At 28.4% G+C, this 27430-nt stretch overlaps 1 protein-coding gene across 2 annotated transcripts; it reads right to left on the bottom strand.

The window, feature by feature from the left end:
* Nucleotides 1–1379: 1379 nt before the first annotated feature.
* Nucleotides 1380–27430, bottom strand: LOC110607634. Of its 2 annotated transcripts, XM_043962045.1 has the most exons (24): nucleotides 27280–27430; nucleotides 26814–27158; nucleotides 26638–26721; nucleotides 26440–26510; nucleotides 25936–26015; nucleotides 25558–25690; nucleotides 25222–25377; nucleotides 25015–25087; nucleotides 24205–24564; nucleotides 24044–24127; nucleotides 23835–23905; nucleotides 7513–7592; nucleotides 7209–7341; nucleotides 6943–7101; nucleotides 6535–6864; nucleotides 5613–6282; nucleotides 5455–5535; nucleotides 3893–3957; nucleotides 3732–3781; nucleotides 3456–3582; nucleotides 3179–3337; nucleotides 2859–2931; nucleotides 1963–1993; nucleotides 1380–1824 (listed from the first exon to the last, which is right to left on the bottom strand). In XM_043962045.1, exons 1-24 carry the CDS (start codon nucleotides 27329–27331, stop codon nucleotides 1563–1565), a joined length of 3729 nt encoding a protein of 1242 aa, XP_043817980.1. In that variant the 5' UTR covers nucleotides 27332–27430; the 3' UTR covers nucleotides 1380–1562. The 2 variants fall into 2 exon arrangements, with proteins under 2 accessions (XP_043817980.1, XP_043817981.1); XM_043962046.1 differs by lacking the exons at nucleotides 23835–23905; nucleotides 24044–24127; nucleotides 24205–24564; ... (6 more) ...; nucleotides 26814–27158; nucleotides 27280–27430 and adding exons at nucleotides 7770–7840; nucleotides 7971–8054; nucleotides 8130–8654.

The raw sequence follows: 27430 nt of genomic DNA, 5'->3' as shown, positions 1-27430 counted from the left end.
CACATTTATTTTATTTTTTAAAAATATTTAATTTACATGATTAATTATATTGATTTTTATTTAAATTGATTGAAAGGCTATTTACATTTAAACCCTATCTCAACACATATTCACATTTTTTTTTTTATCAAATTTGGCTCATAGTGTGATGACCACTGCTTTGTTGAGATTTCAATCCCACATGGGTAAAATATATAACAGGGATATATATATATATATATATATAAAATAGTAATCACAGAATAAATAAATAAATAGAATTAATCATTTTAAGTCTAATGAAAAATAAATCTAAAAATTATTTCGACTAATTTTAACGATCATTACACACAATACGGAACTTTTCAGTTAAGACACAATTCGAGTCATAAAAAAAAAAAAAAAAGATTTTTGTATTCCAAAAACTCTCTCATCATCCTCCACAGCATTTCCTGCACATGAAAGGCTTAATTTCATGTTTTCTCTTGTAACGTGTTTGAAGGGTTCTAAAATCTTTTAAGTGGCTTAGCTTTAGGGTGATCAAATATTGTTCTTGCACAGCAACAAACTAGGAAGCCTAAGCATTCAATCAACAATATTAGACTAAAAATTCAGGCCCTTTTGTATACTGAGATGAGATCCATGCATGCCCTAACATATGCATCTGCACAACAATTCAAATATCACAACATAGCCTGTATAGATTATCACTTGAAACTCAAGAAAACAAAAATCGAAAGAGCCAAAAATATAAAGTGTTATCGAATCATACACTAAAATCAAAGCAATTTCAACTTCATAAACAAAAGCAGAGCCGTTTCACTAGCCAAAATCAGTCCTTGTCAAACAAAACCAAATGCTTCATTGCTTATGTGCATCAACTTATATATGCTCTTCTTTTGCCCAAGTGCTCCTCTAATCTCTACTCATCGCCCTCTCTTTGTAAAGGTTCTGGTTTTGGTCTCGCTCTCTGTTCTGATTTTGGTTTCGCTCTCTCTGTCCTAATCTCCCATCTTTTTTTACCAGCCTATCAATCTCGTATTCTCACCATTATCAGAGCTTCAAGGATACTGTTTTTAATAAGCAGAACTAGTAATGCGTAATGAATCGAAAGTCAAATTATAGTGCTCAATTGCACACTAATCTAGAACCCACAAAAGGTGTTAGTCAATTAAGACAATAAGATGGTGATCATGAAAGTCGATATCTGCTAAGAAGTATGTAATAACTCTCCTGCGAAATCAAGTAGCGCCTAGTGCCCTTTGGTTTTAATTCTTTAATCTTAAAAAAAAAAAAAAAAGAATTTGTCTAATTATGAGTAACTAAGGGCATTTTCATAAATAGCAGGTAAATTTCTTTTAACAGTTATCAATGTTGCTTATTTTTTATGGAAATAGCTATGAAGGCAATCAGTTTTCTTTTATTAAAAAATGACAACCTACTATACCTTTATTCGCGTTTGCACATGGATGACAAGATTCATACAAACACTGACATTGCCAACACACATACACTATCTAATACTCTGATCAAGATAACTTTACTAGGAACCATGAGGAGATTCTCGTACAAGTTGTCCATCTTCAGCGCCCACCACTCGCAGGTTCTATTGTACTCCCAAGCCCAGTACCCTTCAGCTGCATGCAATAGCCTTCAGCATCAGCCTGAGCACAAACAATCACCTCTGCCGAGCCCTTGTAATGTACATCTCTCGCTATGTTATCTGCATTTTCACGGGTCATTCCAGGGATAAACTTCATCAGTTTTTGTATAACAAAGTCCACAGTATGGTAGTCGTCATCATGCAATATCACCCGGTAAAGTGGAGATGTTTTCTTTGATTTCCTGAAGAAAAAAAGAATACAGAACAATAATATTAAAGTTTTCAACTCAATCTGATATCTCATATCCAAATAACTGAAATTATATGAAAAAGTTATGCTCATAGTCAAACTCAGATTCACGGTTTTCTTTATGACTGACCTCTTCAATGAGCCGCCTCCTTTTCCTGATCCTGTAGTTGATAAAGCCATTAGAATCCCTCGGCTGATACATGATCCTCTAGAAAGACAATGCTTTCTAATGATGATAAAAATTCATTCTCTTTGTTCATAAAATTATGTCTTTTTTTATTTGTATAAAAAAATTTAAAAAAAAAAAAACATAATCAGGTGTAATAGTCATTTTCAAATAATAAAAGCAAAACCCCTAATTTTATGTTGTTTATTTTTTTAATTGAGTAAATAAAAAAATAATCTCTCCATTATATTTTTTTTAGTATTAAAATTTTCAAATCTATTTAATTTTAAAATAAAAGTATAAATAAAATATTTACTCTATTTAAATCTTTATTTATTAATAAATACTTTTTCACTGAGAAACAAATATCCGACTCGAATCACAAATCACAAATCTAAGAAAAATAATAAAGTTTGCTTAATTTTTATAATACCCTTCGTTAATATTTGATGGCTTTTATTATGTAATCAAAATTATATGGCTCATCTTTCTACGAAGTATTTTTGAATTTAATTAAATTTTAATATTTATTCAATGGCTATAAATTAGTATAGTAGATTATAATTTATAATAAATAAAGATAAATTCTATCTTTATAGCATTGAGAAAGTATTAGTATTTATTAATGCATTTACTAATTTTATTTAAACCTTGTTGAATCCAATATAAAAATCTTACGTGCCGGGCTCTCCTAAACTAATTTTTGACATGAATTAGACTTATATAAATTTAATAAGTTTACTTGTTATTAATAAAATTACTTTACATATACTATTGAAATAAATGGTATTTGATTAAAATTCAGGAATCATTCTTTTTTTACATAAATAAAATGAATTCAGTATCAATAAGAAATTTACCAGATAAGAATTGATTATCATCGTCATCCCATATATCTTTCAAAGGAATACTTCTTTTGAGAACTCCAACTATCTATAACATAGCAAAGGAATAAAAAGGTTAGACGTCAATAATATAAGCTATCATTCTTTGAATGCTTTGACAAAATTTAATAGCAAATAGTCTTAGCATGTGAAAATTTTATTATATAATATAACAATTAGATGTTAATGATATGTATAATCATTAGTTATAATAAAATTATTGTATATACAATGCTAGTACGTAATAACTTTTTTGTTAATAAATTAATAGCATAATGCTAGAATTGAATTGATACCTCTTTCATTTGTGGGCGAGAGTCTGAAGGTTTATATAAACAAGCTGCAGCACAATAAATCATCCGTTGTACTTCTTTTTTATTATAATCACCTTCCAAATTAGAATCAATAAGAAGTGTATATTCTCCGTATAAAGCTCGTTTCATTAGACTGTTTGCCTGAATATTTATAAAAATGTATCAGTTATTTCTTTAAACAAATTCATGTATTTCACATATTATTGTCTCTATCCTTTATTAACTATTATAGATCACTTAATTAATGATAACTGCATACCCACTGAACAATATCAGTGTCATTATCTTTAGTATTTTTGCCTGTAATCAGTTCCAAAAGTACAACACCAAAGGCATAAACATCTGATTCTTCAAAACTACATTCATTATCTTCGGGATCTGCATACCTATAATGTAGAATTAAGATAAGAAATTAGAAAATAAAAGTCTTCAATAGAGAAGCCTCATAAACAAGGTTTATTTTAACTAATTCAAAAATATACCATGGTTGCATTGTAAACATTAGGAAGAAAAGGGGAAAAAAGAATTTTCTTACACATCAGTTCTCTCAGATCTATAATACATGATAAGTCCAAAATTTGCAACCTGAAACCAAAATTAGTAGATTAATTGTTGTGGCATATTTATATATTTATAATTTCATCCAAACCTAATAAATTTTGGCATTTAGTTTTAGTATAAACAAAATTATTTTACCTTTGGCTGGAAATTTTTACCGACAAGAATATTATTTGTCATGATCTCTCTATGTACGATATTATCTGCATATATAAAAAAATAAAAAATTTTATTTGAAAATAAATTAATAGCATAAAATCTAAAGAAAAATAAAAACTTTATATTATTGTTTGGAATGGCTAATTTTAAAAGGATTTAAAAGAAATAATTTTTTTTTTAAATTTCTGCGTTTTGCAAAACTAATAGTATAGAAACTCAATTCTTTAAATTTTTGTGAGAATTGATTTTGAATTAAAAGCAAATCTTGAAAAAAAAATTATTAGAATTTTACCAGAAATGATTTTACTTAAAACTATTTACATCAAATAACTTAATTAATCATTGAGATTTTTTTTATATTTTATTTTTTAATTTATTTTTTTATTTTTAATTAATAATTACTTTTTAAAAAATTATTTTAATTTAGTATTGACTATTAATATTCGAGGCATTTATAATTAACATAAAGAAATTTATTATATTATTTTATTAATTAAAAAATCTTAATTTATAATTTTTATTAGTAAAATATATGTAAAATTTAAATTTTAAATATTATAAAAATGTTAATAATGATTTTCAATCAATATAATAAAAATGATTGTTATTTATAAAAAAATAAATATTTATGTTTTTAGAAATAATAAAAATAATAAACAAATTAAATCAATTTAAATTTATTATTTATTTATTTAATATAAAAGAGTTCAATTGAATTTTATTGTATTTAAATTAATTGTAAATAAATAATTTTTTTAATTTTTTATATGTATTTTTGTAAGAAAAGAATTAAATTTTATTAATAAAATTCAATTCATTTATATTAAAAAAATCATTTATTTAAAATTAATTTAAATATAATAAAATTTAATTAAACTCTTTTACATTAAACAAATTAATAATAAATTTAAATTAATTTAATTTTTATCATTTTTATTATTTTTAAACTAAACATAAATATTTATTTTTATAAATAACAATAATTTTTATCACATTTATCGAAAGTGATTATTAATATTTTTATAACATTTAAAATTTAAATTTTACCATTAAAAATATAGAGATTTTTTAAAATTAATAAAATAATATAATAAATTTTTTAATATTAATTATAAATATATTAAATATTAATAGACAATATTAAATTAAAATAATTTCTTTAAAGAACAATTATTAATTAAAAGATAAGAAATAAATTTAGAATTGAAACAATAAAAGAAAAAAAAAGAATTTTCAAAGGATTAATTAAGTAATTTTGATGTAAATAACCTTAAATAAAATCATTTCTTTTAAAATTCTAACAATGTTGATAAGATTTTACTTTTAGCTTAAAATAATTTTTTTGATTTTATCAAATACAAAAATTTAGAAAAAAAAATATTTCTTTTATATTTTTTTCAAATTTGTCATTCCAAACAAGGGTTTTATGAATAGAATGAATCCATTTCTATTAAAAGAATTCAATTCTTTTCAAAACATACAAGTAAGGCCTATAAAAAACCAAGATATAAATGAATATCATAAACATTATATACACTCACAATTATCATGGAGATATTCCAATGCTTTTGCAGAATCTATTGCGATTTTCATTCTTTTTGACCATTCCAGTGTTTTCTTTCCTGCAATAAAATTTCTTAATCATGAGACCTTAACATCACATTGGGCCTTTATGCGTAAATAAAGAAAAATGACTCACCATTTAAAAGAGATCTTAAGGAGTTACTGGGAAAAAACTCTAGAACGAGATATATATTGGATCCTTCAATGCAGTGCCCAAACTGCTGAACAAGATTTGGGTGAATCACACTGCCAATGGTCTTAATACTCTGCTCAAGTTCTTCTTGTTCCTCTTCATCTGAAAGATCTTCAAGCTTCCTTACAGCAACGTCTTTGCCATCCAGGAATCCCTTAAAAACTGAACCCAGACTACCCTCACCGAGAAATTTGGAGAAACCTCGAGTTGCCCATTCAATTTGTTGATAAGTAAATATCGTTGGAGTGTCGTCGACAGCATGCTTTGCAATGGTCGACTGCAGCTCCTCTGTATTGGCACCCACAATCTTGGCAACTTCTTTTCCTTGTTTGAAGAACAAAAAAGTTGGCATTGCCTCAATTTTCCATTCCGCAGTAACAGAAGTTAATTCATCAACATCCACCACCAAGAATGTGACATTGGGCATCTCCTTGGCCATCTTTGCCAGAACTGAACTCATGTAACGACAAGGCGGGCACCAGGCAGCACTGAAATCCACCACAGTCAGTTGTTTTCCCTTCTGTGCCTTTTCCAGCTGCTCGGTCCATGCCCGAACGGTGTGGCAGGCAATCACCTCTCCTCCTTCAGCCATTTTTGACTTATGACTAAGGTCCTACAAAAATTTTTAGAGTAATGTTTAGAACATAGTCAAAACACTATATGTAGATTTACAAGATTATAAAAGTTACTGAGCTATTTCCCTTAATTAATTTCCACTACCAGATATTTAAAAAGACAAAAGTTACTAAATTGACCATGCCTTAATAGCAAATAGAGTCTAAGATGTGCTTATTAATAAAATAATTGATATATTTAGTTTTCCAATGCAATATCCAACTGAATTAACAAGAATTGAGTGACTTACATTGTCACCGTCCTCATTCTCTTCAAGTTCTTCCTCCTCTTCATCTGAAACCTCTTCTTCATCATCTTCTTCTTCTTCTTCATCTTCTTCATCTTCTTCTTCCTCATCATCATTAGAAAGACCAAGACGTTTAACACCTTCAGCTAAAAGATTAGTTGCTTCAGTAGATCTCCTCATTAAAACTTCATCAGCAGATCTCCACATTTTATTAGATATACTCCGATTTCGAACTTGAATCTTTATATAAGTAGGGTACCATGGCAATTTGTTATCACCCTTCTCATTGAATAATTCGTCTAAAGAAAAAAGTCCTTCAAGAGCTAGAAATATCTATATGGCATAGCAATAATGAAATTATTGAATATATTATCAATTATTAACATAATATATGAACTTTTTTTTTATTACCTTTTTCATTGATGGACGAAACTTTGGACGGTTATTTATACAAACATCAATGCAGAACAACATTCGATACATTTCTCCATGGTCAAATATGTGCATTGTATAATCTACAAAATCTTCAAATTCTTCATTCCGCAAAGCGCTCTTAATTTTAGGTTTTGCCTGTAAAATATCGATAAAAATATAATTATGTCTATTTATTAACTCGGGCTTATATCAATATTTCAAATGCATTAATATCAATGACTGTATGTGAATGGTGAGTGTACCCATTCAACAACATCAAAGCCGTTTTCTATAGGTCTTCTTCCAGTAATTAATTCCAAAAGCATAACACCAAATGAGTAGACATCTGATTTTACAGAGTACTGTCCAGTTTTTATTGCATATGGATCTACATAGCTGCAATTTAGTAAACTCAATCAAAATTCATGTCAAGATTCAAGAAATTAAAATCTAAAGAAGCACTAGTTTCCTTCTGTTTTCATATGTATTTTATTTTTATTTTAATTATTCTAGAAGTAGAACATAATAATGACACTAAAAAACTCACACATGTAAAAATTATCTTACGCTTTGGTTCCCATAATTGCTGATTCAGAGATGTGAGTAGCAGCCTCCGAAAAAAAGCGTGCAAGTCCAAAGTCAGCCACCTAATTAACAAAATTATTTAAGTAGATTAATTAATTTATTATGCTATATATATATGAGTTTCACATACTATTTCAATATTTTTTGAAAATAAAACTTTCACATCCAACAATATTTTTTTGAGAGATTCCACTATAGGATGGCTTCAATATAAAAAATCATTATCAAAATTATCTTACCTTTGGTTTAAAATCATCGTCAAGAAGGATATTATCTGATTTGATATCTAAATGTATAACAGAAGGATCACCTAATATGAACAAATAAAAATTTTTAAGATAAAATAAATTATTAACTCGAACAAAGAATAATAGATAGAACCTCAAGAGCTAAAGAGATTGACAATTATTAGCTATGAATATAGTTAATTATATACTCACAGTGTTCATGTAAATATTCCAGTCCTCTGGCAGAGCTTTTAGCGATATCCATCCTCTTCTTCCAGTCTAAACTCTCTTCACTTTCTACAAAAACCAATTTTTATTTATATTAATATTCATAATAGTAATGAAAATACAAAGTGAAAGGAGGAGGCTCACCATGTAATTGATAACCCAAGGACTTGTTAGGAAAATACTTTAAAACAAGCAATTTATCGGCCCCTTCAACGCAGTAACCAACCAGTTCAACAAGATTTTTGTGACGGACGCTGCTAACCACTATAATCTCATCTTGCAGTTTTCCTTGAGACTGTAGATCTCGATGATTTTTGAGTTTTTTAATAGCAAGGGATTGACCATCTACTGATCCCATGTAAACTTGTCCAAAGCCACCCTCGCCAAGAAGATTGTTACTGGAGAAATGATTGGTGGCCTTTGCTAGTTGTTGATATGAATATTGCCTCGGCCCAATACTTGTACTTCTATTCAACTCGGGCGACGACCTAGATCCCCTCAGATCTGTAAAACTATTAGTACCTCTACTTTCATTCCTTCTCCTTTCCCGGCGAGAAGCCATCAGAAGTTGCAGAGTCGCTGAGACTTATGGAGTTGAAGATATATTGGACAGAGGTTTCCTTCAAGATATATATATATTGAGAGAGAGAGAGAGTCCTTACATGTGTGTGAAAGACATTGGAGTGCTGAAATCATTGCCCTTTTTATGGAGTTGGGATCATGCCATCAAATAAAAAAAAAATTATTGAATTGTTGATTATTGAGCCTGTTAGATCTAACAATTTATAATATATAGACCTGAACATAAAAAAAGACCTAGATCCCAATAAAATGCTTGCATTTAACAACAAATGTTATGATAATTCTTAATAAATGTCAAACTTTTAAAATGTCAAAAGTTTATTCGTGATATTATGTTCTTAATTAGTAAAATTATAGAATTTAAATTGAAATATGAAATTAAATTTTTAAATAGTAACAAATTTTTGCGTTTTTCAGCCAATCAAAATATAAAATAATTAATATATCATTATCAAAATAAATCATGTACTTTTTTTTTAACGATCCCACCTTTTCATTTTCATATATATTATATATGGATTCTATATAGATTAAAGATAGTATAAATTTATTAAACAAATTATAAATAAATATGTAAATTATAATATCAAATTAAAAAAGTAAATAATAATATATTAATAATGAAATTATAAATTCTGTAACCAAAAAGTATTAATTTTATAAACAGTAAATTGAATTATATATTTTACTTTATTTATTAATATATAGAATAAATAACTTAAAAGGTAAAACTTTATTTTTAGTCAATTTTTATGGAAATTGGTAATTTTTTTTTAAATAGATTGTGTTTTTCAAAAATGTTTTTGTAGAAATTGATTTTAATAAATTCAGTAAATCCAAAAAAAACGTTAAACCTCATTGCCTCCACTTTATCGGAAGAGTCAAAATTAGGACTAAGACAGATTAAGCCATCAAAAGCATAAATAATAATTAAGCTCTTTTGTTTTTTAAATCGAGAATTGAGAATTAGATCTTCTCAATATTTAATCAAATACACTTACTATCAGATTAAGCATGTGAGTGCAAATAATAATTAAGCTTATATTTACCGTTTCCATATTGTTTAATTAGCCAGAGAATAGCATATTCACCGGACATGATCATCAAAGATGATGTTCTTTTTTTATTATTATTATTTTCCAACTAGCAATGAAATAATACAAAATTAAGCTAGATCTCCATCAAAATATAAGTATTTATTTTATAATTAAGCCTAAAAGCAAAATTTAAAGACAAAAATATACACAATACAATATTAGCACAAGATGGCAATAAGTATGCTAAAAATGCAATTTAATGAGTAACATGCAGCAACTATATCACCCCATGTGTTATAGAATCCCAACAAATGAAATGAATTAAAGATGAAAAAGATTAAAAGAAAATGCTAATCCGAAAATAAAATGAATTTCGCACTCCCCTAATGGAAGCTGAAACTGAACTTAAATTAATACCTAACGTTCGAAAGCCCTAAACTAACAAAAAAATCACACAAAAATAAAAACTTTAGGCGTGTAATAATTCTAGAACCTCAAACTAAAAGTTTTAATCAAGGTATATGTCAAACAGATTACAAAGTTGGTATTTTTCTTGCTTGTAAATTTTCTAGATCTGAATTTTTTTTTATTAAAACTTGTGATAACATAAAATTGAAAAGCAAACGTAGCAAACAGGATGATAAACAAACTCTGTAATTAAAATATTATTGACTAATAATATAGTCGTAAAATTCTATTTGACTAATAAAATAGTGCTTAAATATATATTTTTATTACAATAATATTATTTACTATTAATTCCATTATTTACTCTCTATTATCACTTTTATTCGATATCATAAATTATTAATAAAAACTTATAATATGAAAAAAATATTTTAAAATTTAAAATATATAGTATTTTATTTTATTTAAAATATTATTGATAAAAAGTGAAAAAAAATATACACATAATTTATAATATTAAGTATAAACATTTAATGAAATACTTTAATATATATTAATTATTTATATGTGATATTTTATATACTAAAAATTTATTTAAAATAAAAATTTATTTAATATAATATATTTAATTCAACATAAAATTTAAATTAAAAGACTATATATTTTTATTAATAATATAAAACTTTAGAAAGTATATTATAATTTATTATTAACTTTTTTAGATTTAATTTAATATTCTTTATTATAATTATGTCAAATTAAAAAGATATGCTTTTTGTTATCTAAAGTTTAAAAATGTGGATATAAATATAAACTATCATAATGATTTAGATTTTTTTTTAATAACTCAAATATTAATTAATTAATAAAATAAAATTTTATTATTTAATTCCTACCTTACAAAAAAATTCGTCAGTTGATTCTTCTTGAAAAATATATTAAAAGTTATAACATTTTAAAAATCCACTCTTTCTGTTATTTTTAGTCATCGAATATTAATTATTAAAAATTTTAAAAAATTATTGATACTAAAAATTAATTAATAAATTTTTTAAAATTTATTAATGTTCAAAATTATAGATATTAAATAATAAAATACTTAATACTAAAATTAATTGAGCAAGAGAATAATTAATAAAAGTTTTAAAATATTATGAATATTTTAGTATATTTTTTAAAATTAAAAATTCAACCAATGAATTAAATAATAATTTTTTTTTAATAAAATGATTTCTTCATTTAGCTTTTCCATGTAATATCCAACTGAATAATTACTTACACTGTCAACGTCCTCATTGTACTCAAATTCTTCTTCCTGCCCTTTTTCATCATCATCACCAGATAGATGAAGATGTTTATAATCTTCTGCTAAACAGTTATAATCTAGATCTTTTTGTGACGATAATTCACTTGGAAATAAAATTCCTTCAAGAGCTACAAGTATCTATATGGCATAATAATATCGAAATTATTTTATATATTATCAATTATTAATATAATATATGAATAAATTTTTTATTTTCTTTATTGACGGGCAAAAATTTAGAGAATTATTTATATAAGTTTAAGTACAAAAAATCATTCGATACATTTCTTTATGATCAAACCTCAATGTAGAATTTATAAAAGCTGCAAATTCTCCATTCAAAACTTTTTTAATTTGAGATTTTACCTGTAACATATTTGATAAAAAAATAGATTTTTATTAAGTTGAGTTTACACTAAACATGAATTTCAAATGCATTAATATCAATAAAAGTTGTATGTGAATATTTATTTCATTTCTAAGACACCAAATATATATATATATTTATCTTTCTAGCATTATTAGTGAAAAACCTTTTACTCATGTAATTAAGTATCATAAATTTTTAGAGTACACAATATCAACACTATTTTTTATGAAAATTTTTTTGATAATTAATTTTTAAAGTATAATACTAAATGAATAGACATCTGATTTATTAGAATACTGTCTCGTTTTTATTGCGAATGGATCTATATAACTGCAGTTAAAAAAATCCAAATTGTGTTAATTAATTTAAAGCTAAATGAAGATGCACTGGATAAAAGCATTAGCCATGCATGGTGAACGTCCCCACCACCATCAACTGAATTTCTCAATATTCTTTCACTTAAAAAGAACAAAGCAGGAATTTAATCAAATTTCTGAATCTATTACGTCCTACCACATTTTATATCGTATTTACCAATATTAACGATCCATTTATTTTAGATAAAAAAAAATGATTGTATATAAAAAATATTTTGAAAAATTTCAAAAAAATATTAAAATTTATAAATTAATTAAATCATACAATAAAATGTTTTTCTTTTCGCAACAAAGATTATGATAATTCTTAAATAAATATTCAAGCTTTTAAAATATCAAAAATTTTATTTGTGATATTATATTCTTTGTAAAATTATAGAATTTAAATTGAAATAGGAAATTATTATTTAAACTATAATATAGATGGGTTTGTGTTTGTATGCAGATTCTCAGAGGCTTGTTCTGCCATTCGAGTGTTGTTGCATGCTTGATAGAGGCGATTTTTCAGACACTTTGAGATCCCTCTCTCAGTTCCCTCCCTTTTTCGTCTGCGATCTTCAATTAGGATTCTACCCTTTTCAGCTATGGAGGTGTTAAAATTTTTCTGTGATCAAGATCTCAAGGATCGTTGTACCGTTCCCCTCATCATGGGCAAGAGATCCTCAAGGGAAAGAGATGATTGGTTGAGCTCTCTCGACTTCCTTCTCCATAGCTCAGACGAAAGCTCAGCAGTGCTTTCTTATTTCTAACTGTTTTCTTTAGCTCGTGCTTCAAGTTGTCTTCGTTTTTTGGGTTGCATGTGCTTGAATCTTTGTTCCTTTGTTGCGACTGTTGAAGCTGTATTCCGATGCTATACTCGCAGCAGGCGGTGGAGGCAGCAGACATAGACATTTCTTATACTCCCAAGCCCAGTACCCTTCAGCTGCATGCAATAGCCTTCAGCATCAGCCTGAGCACAAACAATCACCTCTGCCGAGCCCTTGTAATGTACATCTCTCGCTATGTTATCTGCAATTTCAATGGTCATTCCAGAGATAAACTTCATCAGTTTTTGTATAACAAAGTCCACAGTATGGTAGTCGTCATCATGCAATATCACCCGGTAAAGTGGAGATGTTTTCTTTTATTTCCTGGAGAAAAAAAGAATACAGAACAATAATATTAAACTTTCAACTCAATCTGATATTTCATATCCAAATAACTGAAATTATATGAAAAAGTTATGCTCATACTCAAACTCAGATTCACGGTTTTCTTTATGACTGACCTCTTCAGTGAGCCGCCTCCTTTTCCTGATCCTGTAGTTGATAAAGCCATTAGAATCCCTCGGCTGATACATGATCCTTTAGAAAGAAAATGCTTTCTAATGATGATAAAAATTCATTCTCTTTGTTCATAAAATTATTTCTATTTTTATTTTTATAAAAATTAAAAATAAAACATAATCAGGTGTAATAGTCATTTTCAAATAATAAAAGCAAAACCCCTAATTTTATGTTGTTTATTTTTTTAATTGAGTAAATAAAAAAAATAAACTCTCCATTATTTTTTTTAGTATTAAATTTTTCAGATCCATTTAATTTAAAAATAAAAGTATAAATAAAATATTTACTCTATTAGATATTCTCTTATTAATAAGTACTTTTTCACCGGAAAAAAATATCCTACTAATTACAAGTCACAAATCTAAGAAAAATAATAAAGTTTGCTTAATTTTTATAATACCCTTGGTTAATATTTGATGGCTTTTATTATGTAATCAAAATTATATGGCTCATCTTTCTACGAAGTGTTTTTGAATTTAATTAAATTTTAATATTTATTCAATGGCTAAAAAGTAGTATAATAGATTATAATTTATAATAAATAAAGATAAATTCTATCTTTATAAAATTAGAAAATATTAATATTTATTAATACATTTACTAATTTTATTTAAATCTATTGAATTCATGTCAGTTTGAAATAGAGTAATATATTTTTATAAAGGGTCTTAGGCAATCATCCTTTTAAATTAATTTTTTGGCGGCATGAACCAAATTTAACAAATCTGCTTGTTATTAATAAAATTACTTTACATATACTTTTTGAAATGAGTGGTATTTGATTAAAATTCAAGAATCATCCTTTTTTCGCATAAATAAAAGGAATTTAGTATCAATAAGAAATGTACCGAGTAGGAATCGGTTGTCATTCTCATTCCATATATCTTTCAAATGAATACTTCCTTCGAGAACTCCAACTATCTATAACATAGCAAAGGAATAAAAAGAGAATAAAAAGGTTAGATGTCAATGATATAAACTCTCATTCCTTGAATGCTTTGACAGAATTTAATAGCAAATAGAGTCTAGGATGTAAAAATTTTATTATATAATATAACAGTTAGATATTAACGATATGAACTATAACAAATCTACTTAAAAATCACTATGATAAATGGTTATAATAAAATTATTGTATATACAATGCTGGAATGTAATAACTTTTCTTTAAATATGTTAATAAATTAATAACATAACTCTATAATTGAATTGATACCTCTCTCATTAAATCATCTGTTGTACTTCTTTTTTATTATAATAAAACAAGCTGCAGCACAGTAAATCATCTGTTGTACTTCTTTTTTATTATAATCACCTTGCAAGTTAGAATCAATAAGAACTGCATATCCTCCATATAAAGCTCGTTTCATTAGAATTTTTGCCTGAATATTTATAAAAAATGTATCAGTTATTCTTTTAAACAAATTAATATATTTCACATAAAAAAATTTATTGCCTCTATCCTTTATTAACTATTATAGATCACTTAATTAATGATAACTGCATACCCACTGAACAATATCAGTGTGATTATCTTCAATATGTTTTCTAGTAATCAAATCCAAAAGTACAATACCAAAAGCATAAATGTCTGATTCTTCAGATCTACATTCCTTATCTTCTGGATCTGCATACCTATAATATGGAATTGAAATAAGAAAATAGAAAATAGAAGTCTTCAATAGAGAAGCCTCATAAACAAGGTTTAGTGTTTGCTTTTAGTTTATTTTTAACTAATTCAAAAATATACCATGGTTGCATTGTAAATATTAGGAAGAAAAGGGAAAAAAAAATTTTCTTACACATGAGTTCTCTCAGATTTGTAATATGTGATAAGTCCAAAATTTGCAACCTAAAACCAAAATTAGTAGATTAACTATTGTGGCATATTTATAATTTCATCCAAACCTAATAAATTTTGGCATTTAGATTTGATATAAACAAAACTATTTTACCTTTAGCCGAAAATTCTTATCAACAAGAATATTATTTATTCTGATATCTCCATGTATAATATTACCTGTACATGTAAAAAATAGAAAACTTTATTTGAAAATAAATTAATGGCATAAAATCTAAAGAAAAATGAAAATTTTATATTATTATTTAGAATGGCTAATTTTAAAAGAATTTAAAAGAAATAAATTATTTTTTCTAAAGTTTTGTGTTCAGCAAAACTAATAGTATTGGAATTTAATTTTTTAAATTTTTGTGAGAATTGATTTTAATTAAAAGTAAATTTTAAAAAAATAATTATTAGAATTTTACAAGAAATGATTTCGCTACTATTTACATCGAAATTACTTAATTAATCATTGATATTTTTTTATATTTTTTTAATTAATAATTATTCTTTAAAAATTAATTTAATTTAATATTGACTATTAATATTCGATGCAGTTATAATTAACATTAAAAAATTTATTATATTATTTTATTAATTAAAAATTCTTAATTTATAATTTTTAATGGTAAAAAAATATGTAAAATTCAAAATTTAAATATTATAAACTATTAATAATGATTTTCAATCAATATAATAAAAATGATTGTTATTTTATTTTTTTATTTTTAATTAATAATTATTTTTTAAAAAATTAATTTAATGTAATATTTACTATTAATATTCGGTGCATTTATAAATAACATTAAGAAATTTATTATATTATTTTATTAATTAAAAATCTTAATTTATAATTTTCAATAGTAAAAAATATGTAAAATTTAAATTTTAAATATTATAAAAATATTAATAATGATTTTCAATGAATATAATAAAAATGACTTTTATTTATAAAAATAAATATTTATATTTTAAAAATAATAAAAATCATAAATAAATTAAATTAAATTGAATTTATTATTTATTTGTTTAATGTAAAAGAGTTTAATTAAATTTTATTATATTTAAATTGATTCTAAATAAATATATTTTTTTATTTTTTTATATGTAATTTTTTAAGAAAAGAATTGAATTTTATTACTAGAATTCAATTCATTTATATTGAGAAAAAAATTATTTATTTGAGAATCAATTTAAATATAATAAAATTTAATTCAACTCTTTTATATTAGACAAATTAATAGTAAATTTAAATTGATTTAATTTTCATCATTCTTATTATTTTTAAACTAAACATAATTGTTTATTGTTATCAATAATAATCATTTTTATTATTCATGAAAAGTCATTATTATTATTTTTATAACATTTAAAATCTAAATTTTACCATTAAAAATATAGAGATTTTTTTAAATTAACAAAATAATATAATAAACTTTTTAATATTAATTATAAATATATTAAATATTAATAGTTAATATTAAATTAAAATAATTTCAGAGCAATTATTAATTAAAAAATAACAAATAAATTTAAAATTCAAACAAACAAAAAAATTATAGATAAAAAAAAAAAGAGTTGCCAAAGGACTAATTAAGTAATTTTGATCTAAATAACCTTAAATGAAATAATTTCATGTAAAATTTTAACAATTTTAGTAAGATTTTACTGCAGCTCCTCTATGTTGGCACCCACAATCTCGTCAACTACTTTTCCTGGTCTGAAGAACAAAAAATCTGGTAGTGGCTCCTCTTCATATGAATCCTCTTCTTCTTCCTCATCTGAATCAGAAAGGTCAAGACGTTTAACACCTTCAGCTAAACGATTAGTTGCTTCAGCAGATCTCCATATTTTATTAGATGTACTCCGATTTCGAACTAGAAATCTCCCCTTAAATAAAGCTTCATCTGTAGATCTCCACATTTTAGTGCCATTATTAGCTTTCACAGGAGATGGATCTTTATATAAAGTAGGGTACCGCGGCAATTTGTTATCACCCTTCTCATTGCATAATTCGTCTATAGGCAAAATTCCTTCAAGAGCTAAAAGTATCTATATGACATAGCAATAATGAAATTATTGAATATATTATCAATTATAACATAATATATATATAAAAAGATTTTTTTTTTTTTTTTTACCTTCTTCATTGATGGGCGAAATTTTGGAGGGTTATTTATACAAACATCAATGCAGAACAACATTCGATACATTTCTTCATCGTTAAACATTTGCAATATAGAATCTACAAATTCTTCAAATTCTTTATCCCGCAAAGCACTCTTAATTTCAGATTTTGCCTGTAAAATGTTGATAAAATATAATTATGTATATTTATTAAGTTAGGCTTACATCAATTTAGAATTTCAAATGTATTAATATCAATAGTTACATGTGAATAGTTTTAAATAGCTTTTATTATATTTTAGTTATACTATTACATATCATAAATTTTATAAGTACACTATTTGCATACACCTTACCCATTTAACAACATCAAAGCCGTCTTCTTCTATGGGTCTTCTTCCGGTAATTAATTCTAGAAGCATAATACCAAATGAGTAAACATCTGATTTTACAGAGTACTGTCCAATTTTTATTGCATATGGATCTACATAGCTGCAATTTAGTAAGCTCAATCAAAATTTATGTCAAGATTCAAGAAATTAGAATCTAAAGAAGCACTAGTTTTTTTATGTATTTTATTTTATTTTAATTATTCTAGAAGTAGAACATAATAATGACACTAAAAAACTCAGACATGTATAAATTATCTTACGCTTTGTTTCTCATAATTGCGGATTCGGAGATATGAGTAGCAGCTTCCGAAAAAAAGCATGCAAGTCCAAAGTCAGCCACCTAATTAATGAAATGATTTAAGTAGATTAATAAATTTATTTTCAAAACAGAGTAGATAAATAAATTTATTATGCTATATATATATATATACACACACAAAAAAAGTGTAGTTATTTCCACACCAAATTTCATAAATATACTTCTTTTACTCTTATTCTGACAAATTACACTGTTATGTGTACTTCAAGAATATTCATAAAAAAGATGGTGGATATATCTTTCACTCACACTTTAAGTGACATGGAGCAACTAGGCTTGAACTTTACGGGAGACTTGGACCGACCCTAACTTTTACTATCAATGTCCGATAGAGATCCACAATAGTTTTTCGGAAAGAAAATTTCTAGACACACGACGTTCGATATGGAAATTCTATCGTTTAGGGGGCCAATTTTGTATTTTAATTATTTTTTTAAATATTTTGGGTATTTTCATAATTTTGCATTTTAGGATTTTGTTTCTATTATAAATAGCCTCTCTTGGCTATTAGAAACTCACTTTTTAATCTTTGAGGAATTTCAATAAGACTTTCCGTCTTCTAGCCTATCTTTTCTTTTATTTCATCTTAGCTAAATGATATTGGTTAAAACTCCTGACGGAGTCTAAATAGTCCTTTATCATATTGGTATCAGAGCAAAGTTCGACTATAGTAGATAACCAAGAGGCGCGACTTGCTGCGATTGAGGCATCTTTGGCAGAATTGAGAGAGATGATCGGACAGCTGACCCTACAGCAGGGAATCCACCAACCCACCGCCTTCGCACACCCCCAACCAGTCGCCAATCCTGTGGTTGCCAATTATGTGCCTGCAAATCTCCATCAGAATTATTAGGAAGGTTACAAGATTGATATAGACCTTCAAAACTTTTCTGATTCGTTGAATGTGGAATCTATTCTTAATTGGCTGGCAAAGGTTGAACGTTTTTTCGAAGTTATGAACGTGGAAGAGGATCGCAAGGTTTCGAATATGGCCTATAAGTTAAAAGGGGATGCAGCAATCTGGTGGAATTCGATCCAAAATGAACGCTATCGGAGGAGGCTGGAACCCTTACGAAACTGGGTGTTGAAGAAGCAGATGATTGAACAACGGTTCTTGTCCAGCGATCACACTCAGGTTTTGTATAACCAGTATCATGACTGTGTACAGGAACCGAAGGGTGGATAAATATACCGAGGAGTTTTTAAGGTTGCAGGCGAGGTGTGAAAACTGTGAAAATGAAGCCCAGCAAGTTGCTCATTATCAGAGAGGCTTGAATCACAAAATTCGTTATATGATGGGAGTAGCTGCGATTTTCACCTTGGCAGACGCCATTGAGATGGCAAAAAGGGCAAAAGAGCGTGTTGATTGGCAGCCACGACAGCAGTACAATCGAAATTTTAATTACAAAAATTCTGGTTCGACAGGGACGCAGCAATATAGAGGCAATTACAGCGGACAACCTTCTAAAATTGTAAATTCTGGCAATCCTCAGAATACTATGGAAGAAAGGAGAGATAGTAAAGGAAAGGCAGTCACCACTATAGCAGACAAAGGAGGCAAAACCAATCATTATCAGAAGCCAATGGGAGACATATGTTACCGCTGCAGGCAAACTAGTCATCGATCAAATAATTGTCTAGAAGGTAGAGGAGTAAATACTGATCACTGACAGGTTAATGTAGTTGAGCAGGTGGCTGAAATTAACGAGGAAGTGGATAATGATGACGGATCTATTGTTGATTCTGAAGATGGAGAGGTCACCTATGTGGTGAAGAAAATCTTATGCTCAACAAAACAGGAGGATGAGACACAAAGGAGGAAGATTTTCAGGCAAAGAGTCGAGTAGGAGAGGCAATTTGCAGGCTAATTATAGATAGCTGTAGTTGTGAGAATCTGATAGCTAAGCAATTGATAGAGAAATTGCAGTTGCCTACACAGCCGCACCCTTCACCATACAAATTCGAATGGATTAAAGAAGGTCCAACAATTGAGGTCAACAAAATTTGCAGTGTACCTATCTCGATTGGTAAATCTTATACTGAACCTGTTAATTGTGATGCTGTGGATATGGATTGCTGTGAAGTTTTGCTAGGTCGCCTTTGGCAGTTCAATGTTGATGCTTTACATAAAGGGAAGGAGAATTCATACATGTTCACGTGAAATCAAAAGAAGATTACTATTTTGCCTTCCGGTTCTGCGAAACATTCTAAAGTGGAAGGGAAGAATGTTGTTGTTATTTCCACGGGAGTGCAGAGGCTATTAGGCGCAGTTGAGAAATTTGGAGGCACACTAGCTTTATTGGTGAGAGCAAAAGGTGCAATGGAGGATGCACCATCTTTACCACCACCCGTCAAAGAGCTATTGAAGGAGTTTCCTAAGATAGTGGAGGAATCATCCAAGCTTCCACCTCTATGGAATATCCAATATTATATTGATCTCATTCCTGGATCAAAATTACCGAATCTACCTCATTACAAGATGAGTTCAAAGGAGAGTGAAATCCTTCAAGAACAGGTTGAAGAATTGCTGAAGAAGGGGCATAATCGGGAGAGCATTAGCCCCTACGGAGTACCTACCCTATTAGTTTCAAAGAAAGATGGGACTTGGAGAATGTGCGTGGATAGCAGGGCAATGAACAAAATTATAGTTCAGTACCGATTTCATATTCCACGACTGGATGACATGTTGGATCAACTATCTGGATCTAAAGTCTTTTCTAAAATCGACCTTAAAAGTGGCTATCACCAAGTTCGGATCAAGGAGGGAGATGAATGGAAGACGAATAGAAGATTTCCTTCAAGACTAAGGAAGGCTTGTATGAGTGACTGGTTATGCCCTTTGGTTTGACAAATGCACCTAGCACTTTTATGCGACTCATGAACCAGGTTTTGCATCTTTTCTTATGCAAATTTGTGGTTATTTATTTTGATGACATCTTGATTTTTAGTCGCAGTGAAGAAGAACATTTACAATATCTCCGTCAAGTCATGACAGCCTTACAAGAAAGTGAGCTGGTTATTAATCTTAAGAAGTGCATTTATATGATGGAGCGCGTTCTGTTCCTGGAATTCATTGTTAGTGCAGAAGGGATACATGTTGATAAGAAGAAGGTAGAAGCAATATAGAATTGGCCCATCCCCAAAACTATTTCTGAAGTTCACAGCTTTCATGGCCTTGCTACTTTCTATTGACGATTTATTAGAAATTTCAGCAGCATTGTTGCCCCTATCACAAATTGCTTGAAGAAAGAGAGATTGCAAAAATTTACTTGGACTGACGCTGCCAACAATAGTTTTAAAGAGATTAAAGATAAACTTACTTCTGCCCCTTATTCTTGCTCTATCAGATTTTAATAAATTGTTTAAGGTTGAATGTGATGCTTGTGGAGTTGGGATTAGTGGAGTGTTATCACAGTCTAAAAGACCTATTGCTTTCTTTAGTGAGAAATTGAATGAAGTTAGAAAAAAGTGGTCTACATATGAGCAGGAGTTATATGCAGTATTCCAGCCTTTTAAAACTTGGGAGCAATATCTAATGGGGCGAGAGTTTATTATTCACACAGATCATCAATCTTTGATCCATTTTAATACTAAAAAATATGTGAATAAGATGCATGCTCGATGGGCAGCTTACTTTGGAGCCTTTCATTATGTCATCAAACATAAGGCTGGTCATAGTAATAAGGTGGCAGATGCTTTGAGTAGGAGGGTTGCTCTGTTGATTACAGTTAATCAGGAGGTTGTAGGTTTTGAATTCCTGAAAGATTTGTATGCTACAGATGATGACTTTCTTAATTATGGGCTAGAGTCCAGACTCACCAGCCTACTGATGGGTTCTTGATACATGATAACTTTCTTTTTAAAGAGAACAGATTATGCATTCCCCGATCTTCTTTGCCGGAAAAGCTAATTCGGAAGGTCCATGGAGGAGGTTTGAGTGGTCATTTGGGGCGTGACAAGACTATTACTGGGTTGGAGGAGCGTTTTTACTGGCCACAATTAAAAAGAGATACAGGTCGGATGGTCCAAAAGTGCCCAGTTTGTCAAACTCAGAAGGGACATTCGCTGAATACAGGCTTATACACTCCACTGCCTATTCCAGTACATCCTTGGGAGGACTTGTCTATGGATTTTGTTCTTGGTCTTCCACGTACTCAACGTGGATCTGATTCCATTTTTTTTTTTTTGACAGGTTCTCCAAAATGGCGCATTTCATTCATTGTAAGAAAACTAATGATGCTTCTCATGTGGCAAAACTGTTTTTCTAGGAGGTTGTTCGCTTACATGGTGTCTCCAAGACCATACTTTTGACAGAGATGTGAAGTTTCTAACTCACTTCTGGATGACTTTATGGAAACATTTTGGAGCTGAACTTCGATACAACAATGCATCCCATCTCCAAACTGATGGACAAACTGAAGTGGTGAACCGCACGCTTGGCAATCTTCTGCGCTGCATCTGCAGTAGTAAGAAAACTGATTGGGATCTTGCTCTTGCCCAAGCAGAATTTGCTTGCAACAGTGCTGTCCACAGCTCCACAAAGATGTCACCATTTGTTATTGTGTACAGGAAAGTCCCAGCGCATACAGTTGATCTTATTGGCCTTCCCACAGGTTCTCACAACAGTATTGCAACAAGCAACTTGGCAAAGCAGCAAGTGAATGTTTTCAAACAGATACAACAATGCCTTACAGAAGCCAATGACAAATATAAAGCTACAGCTGATAAACATAGGCATTTCAAGTCCTTCAATGTCGGTGACCAAGTTATATTGTATTTATGCAAGGAGCGTAGTGGAGGACATAAAAAGCTTGACGCCAAGAAGATTGGTCCATTCCGGATCACTCGGAAGACTAATGATAATGTCTATGTTCTTGACCTCCCACATGAGATGAAAAAATTCCAAAACGTTTAATGTGGCAGATCTATTTCAGTAATACACTGCTGATGACAACTCGAGGTCAAGTTTTTTACAAGTGGAAGGGAATGACATGGAGCAACTAGCCTTGGACTTTACGGCAGACTTAGACCGGGCCTAACTTTTGATGCCGACGTCCTATAGAGACCCACGATAGCTTTTCAGAAAAGGAATTTCGAGACGCACGATTTTCAAAAGTGTGACAAAGGTCATAGGCCTGTCACAAAATTTGATATGAAAATTTTGTGGCAGATCTATTTCAGTAATACACTGCTGATGACAACTCGAGGTCAAGTTTTTTACAAGTGGAAGGGAATGACATGGAGCAACTAGCCTTGGACTTTACGGCAGACTTGGACCGGGCCTAACTTTTGATGCCGACGTCCTATAGAGACCCACGACAGCTTTTCGGAAAAGGAATTTCAAGATGCACGATTTTCAAAAGTGTGATAAAGGTCATAGGCCTGTCACAAAATTTGATATGAAATTTCATCGTTTGGGGGGTCAATTTTGCATTTTAATTATTTTTTTGGATATTTGTAAGTATTTTTCGTAATTTTGCATATTAGGGTTTTGTTTCTATTATAAATAGCATCTCTTAGCTATTAGAAACTTACTTTTCAATCTTTGAGGAATTTCAATAAGAATTTTTGTCTTCTAACTTATCTTTTCTCTTATTTTGTTTTAACCAAACGATATTGGTTAAAATCTCTGACGGAGTCTAAATAGTCATTTATCATTAAGAGAGGCAAATTCAGTGGCTCTCTTAAAAATAAAAATTTGACATCCAACAATATTTGATGCTCCACTGTATTATGGGTCCAATAATTATAAAAATATTTTACCTTTGGTTTAAAATCATCATCAAGAAGAATGTTGTCTGACTTGATATCTAAATGTAGGATAGGAGGCTCACCTAATGTAAAAAAATAAAAAATTTTAAGATGAAATAAATTATATATTAACTCAAAGAAAGAACAATAGATATATAGAACCTCAAGAGCTAAAAAGCTTGGCAACTATTAGCTATGAATATAGTTAATTATATACTCACAGTGTTCATGTAAATATTCTAGGCCTTTTGCACAGCCTTTGGCGATATTTATTCTCGTCTTCCAATCCAAATCCAGATCGCTTTCTACAAAAACCAATTTTTATTTATATTAATTTTCATAACGGTTATGAATATATATAAAGAGAAAGGATGAAACTCACCATGTAATTGAGAGCTCAAAGACTTATTGGGAAAATACTTAAAAACAAGCAATCTATTAGCCCCTTCGATGCAGTAACCAAGCAGTTCAATAAGATTTCTGTGGCGGATGCTGCTAACAACCATAATCTCATTCTTCAGGTTTTCTTGCGACTGTAAATCTGGATGATTTTTGAGTTTCTTAATAGCAAAGGATTCACCATCTAGTAATCCCCTATAAACTTGTCCAAAGCCACCCTCGCCAATGAGATCGTTACTAGAAAAATAATTGGTCGCCTTTGCTAGTTGTTGATATGAATATTGCCTCGGCCCAAGAATTATACTTCTATTCAACTCAGGCGATGACCTAGATCCTTTCGGATCTGTAAAACTATTAGTACCTCTACTTTCATTCTAACTATATATATACAGATCTTGTGAGCTTGACGTAAAGGTCAGATTTTTTTGTTTTAAAATAATCTGTAACTATAGAAGAAAATAGAGGAAAAAACCACATATATTTGTTCCAACTCAATTTTTTCAGCTAATTATGTATGAACTTTTAGATTTATGTTTTAAAACTTTAAGGTAATTTTTCATTCTCTTCACAGTTTGTTTGAATAATTATAAGATAAAAAATTATATTTAATTAATACGTTATCAATTTTGGTTAAAAACTATTTTATTCTAAATTTCAAATTAAAAAACCAATATTTTTGCAGTTGAAAATCAACATCTGTTTCAAATATTAAGATATGACACAAATTAAATGAAAATTTAAGGCATCAATTAGATCAAATATGCATGTATGGTAAATTAACATAAAAGAATACCTCTAATACTCCGTTGCAATTCGTCATCGCATAATTTCTCTGGAGGTAATTTTCCTTCAAGAACAAAACGTATCTATATGACATAGCAATAAAATGATTATAAGTCAACTATGTAATTCTCAATGTTTCTACAAAATAAATTGAAAATATATACATAAAACATTTTGAAATATACTAAAATAAATTAATTATATGAATAAATTTTACCTTTTCCATTGTTGGACGAGAATTTAGGGGTTGATTTAGACAAGAATTAACACAAGAAACGGTTCGGTACACTTCTTCATTGTCAAAGGATTGTAATTTGGGATCTATAAAATTCGCATATCTTCCCTCTAAAGCGTTTTGAATTAGAGGATTTGCCTACAAGATATTGATTAAAAAATTATTTATTAATAGATATAAATGCATGGGGTTGAAATTTAATAGCCCCAATTGAGATTTAAATTTAATTTTTTTTTTTAATTAAAGGACTATAAATCAATGAAATAAAAATAAATTTTTTTTATAGTACATTTTTTATTAGTGCAAATAGAGTCATACCCAAGTAACAATGTCAATGCCATTATCTATAGGTTTTCTTCCTGTAATCAACTCTAAAAGTGTAATACCAAAAGAATAAATATCGGACTTATCAGAGTACTTTCCTAATTTCGTTGTCAGTGGATCTTCATATCTGCAATAGAATTATCACAATTAAAAGTTATGTTCTCTCCATTTGAAATAAAAAATTTCAATAAAAATTTATTTCGATTAATATGTTCTCTCCATTTGAAATCAAAAATTTCAATAAAAATTTATTTCGATTAATTTTTTTCACCAATTCTTAATTTTTATATTTTTTTAAACTATTCTAAGAGTAGATAAAATGGCACTGAAAAAAGAAAGATAATAATAGCGGAAGAGGAGGTTATATCTTACACATGAGTTCCCATAACTGATGATTTGGATATGTGAGTAGCACCGTCGGTAAAAAATTGAGCAAGTCCAAAATCTGCTATCTAAACAAAAGATTTAAGTTAATTAATAAATTTATTATGCTATTTATATATAATGTATATATTAATTTAAAGTTGAAACTTCACACTTAATTCCACGAATATACTCCTTTAACCTTTTTATTTGACAAATTACAATAATTTCCGTACTTCAAAAAGGTTTATTAAGAAAATATTAAATCAAAAAACCTACTAAAGTTGATTTATTAATTTTTTTATAAGCAAGACATTTTATTAAAAAAGCCAAAAATATATGGCAAAAAAAAAAACAATTAGAACCGAGATTTATTAATTAATTACAACAATTAAATTATATAATTAATGATTCACATAATTTATCAATGTCAAAAATAAAATTTCGGTATTCAATAATCAAAGTTCCGTGATGATATAAATAAAATGTTTATTTGTTATAAAATTATCTCACCTTGGATTCAAAATTTTCATCCAAAAGAATATTATCTGGTTTGATATCTAAATGAATAATTTTAGGTTTACCTGAAAAAAATATAGAATATAAATCTTTGAGAAAATAAATTATCAATATAAACAAAAATAAATAAATAAATTCACACTCAAAAGCTAAAATCCTGCCAAATAAAAATATATAGTAGTATATACTCACAGTGTTCATGTAAATATTCCAATCCTTTTGCAGAACCTGTAGCGATCTTCATTCTTTTTTTCCAGTCCAAAACATCCCCACTTCCTACAATACCATTTGTAATTTTTAAGATTAATCATGTTATATTGATTAGTTATCCGAACATAAAAGTAAAAGAAAGAATATATGGGACTCACCATGTAATTTAGATCTCAAGGACCCATTTGGAAAATACTTTAAAATAAGCAATCTATTGGCTCCATCAATGCAGTAACCAACCAGTTCAACGAGGTTTTTGTGACTGACACTTTTGACTACCATAATCTCCCTCTCCAAACCTCCTTCGCATTGTACATCCGGAAAATCAAGTCTCTTAATAGCACGGATCTCACCATCTAAGGATGCCTTAAAAACATGACCAAAACCACCTCGACCAATTAGGTTATTGAGCGAGAAATGACCCGTTACCCTTGCTAGTTCACCGTATGAATATGACTTTGGCCCAATAGACTTCTCAGGAGATGAGCCAGATTCATTCTGATCTGTGCTTAGTAACAATCAATAAACAGCGTGCCTCAATTAGTTAGATGAAATGAAATCTCCATGAAACTATTATTATTTGGTACAACAGTTTCAGCATTAAAAAAAAAAAAAAATTAATACCTCTAGTTTCAATCCGGCGATCTGCCCTGTTCATCCCCAATCGAGAGGCCATCAGAAGTTGCAGACTTATGCAACCACAAAGAGAGGTTTCTTGCAAGTATATATATAATACAGTTCTGTGAATGTGAATGGTCAGAGATAGAGAGGGAGA

The sequence above is a fragment of the Manihot esculenta genome, chromosome 11, assembly GCF_001659605.2.
Source record: "Manihot esculenta cultivar AM560-2 chromosome 11, M.esculenta_v8, whole genome shotgun sequence".
Classification (NCBI taxonomy): Eukaryota; Viridiplantae; Streptophyta; class Magnoliopsida; order Malpighiales; family Euphorbiaceae; genus Manihot; species Manihot esculenta.
This window is presented reverse-complemented; position numbering and strand designations above follow the sequence as displayed.

Bases quoted from the DNA above. Each gene is read 5' to 3' on its own strand.
- LOC110607634 (XM_043962045.1), bottom strand. From the start codon at position 27,331: ATGGCCTCTCGATTGGGGATGAACAGGGCAGATCGCCGGATTGAAACT. The intron at 7,593-23,834 runs GTAAAATATTTT...TTTGTTAATTAG, and splicing joins ATGATGATTTTAAACCAAAG to GTGGCTGACTTTGGACTTGC. The intron at 6,283-6,534 runs GTAAGTCACTCA...AAATTTTTGTAG, and splicing joins AGAATGAGGACGGTGACAAT to GACCTTAGTCATAAGTCAAA.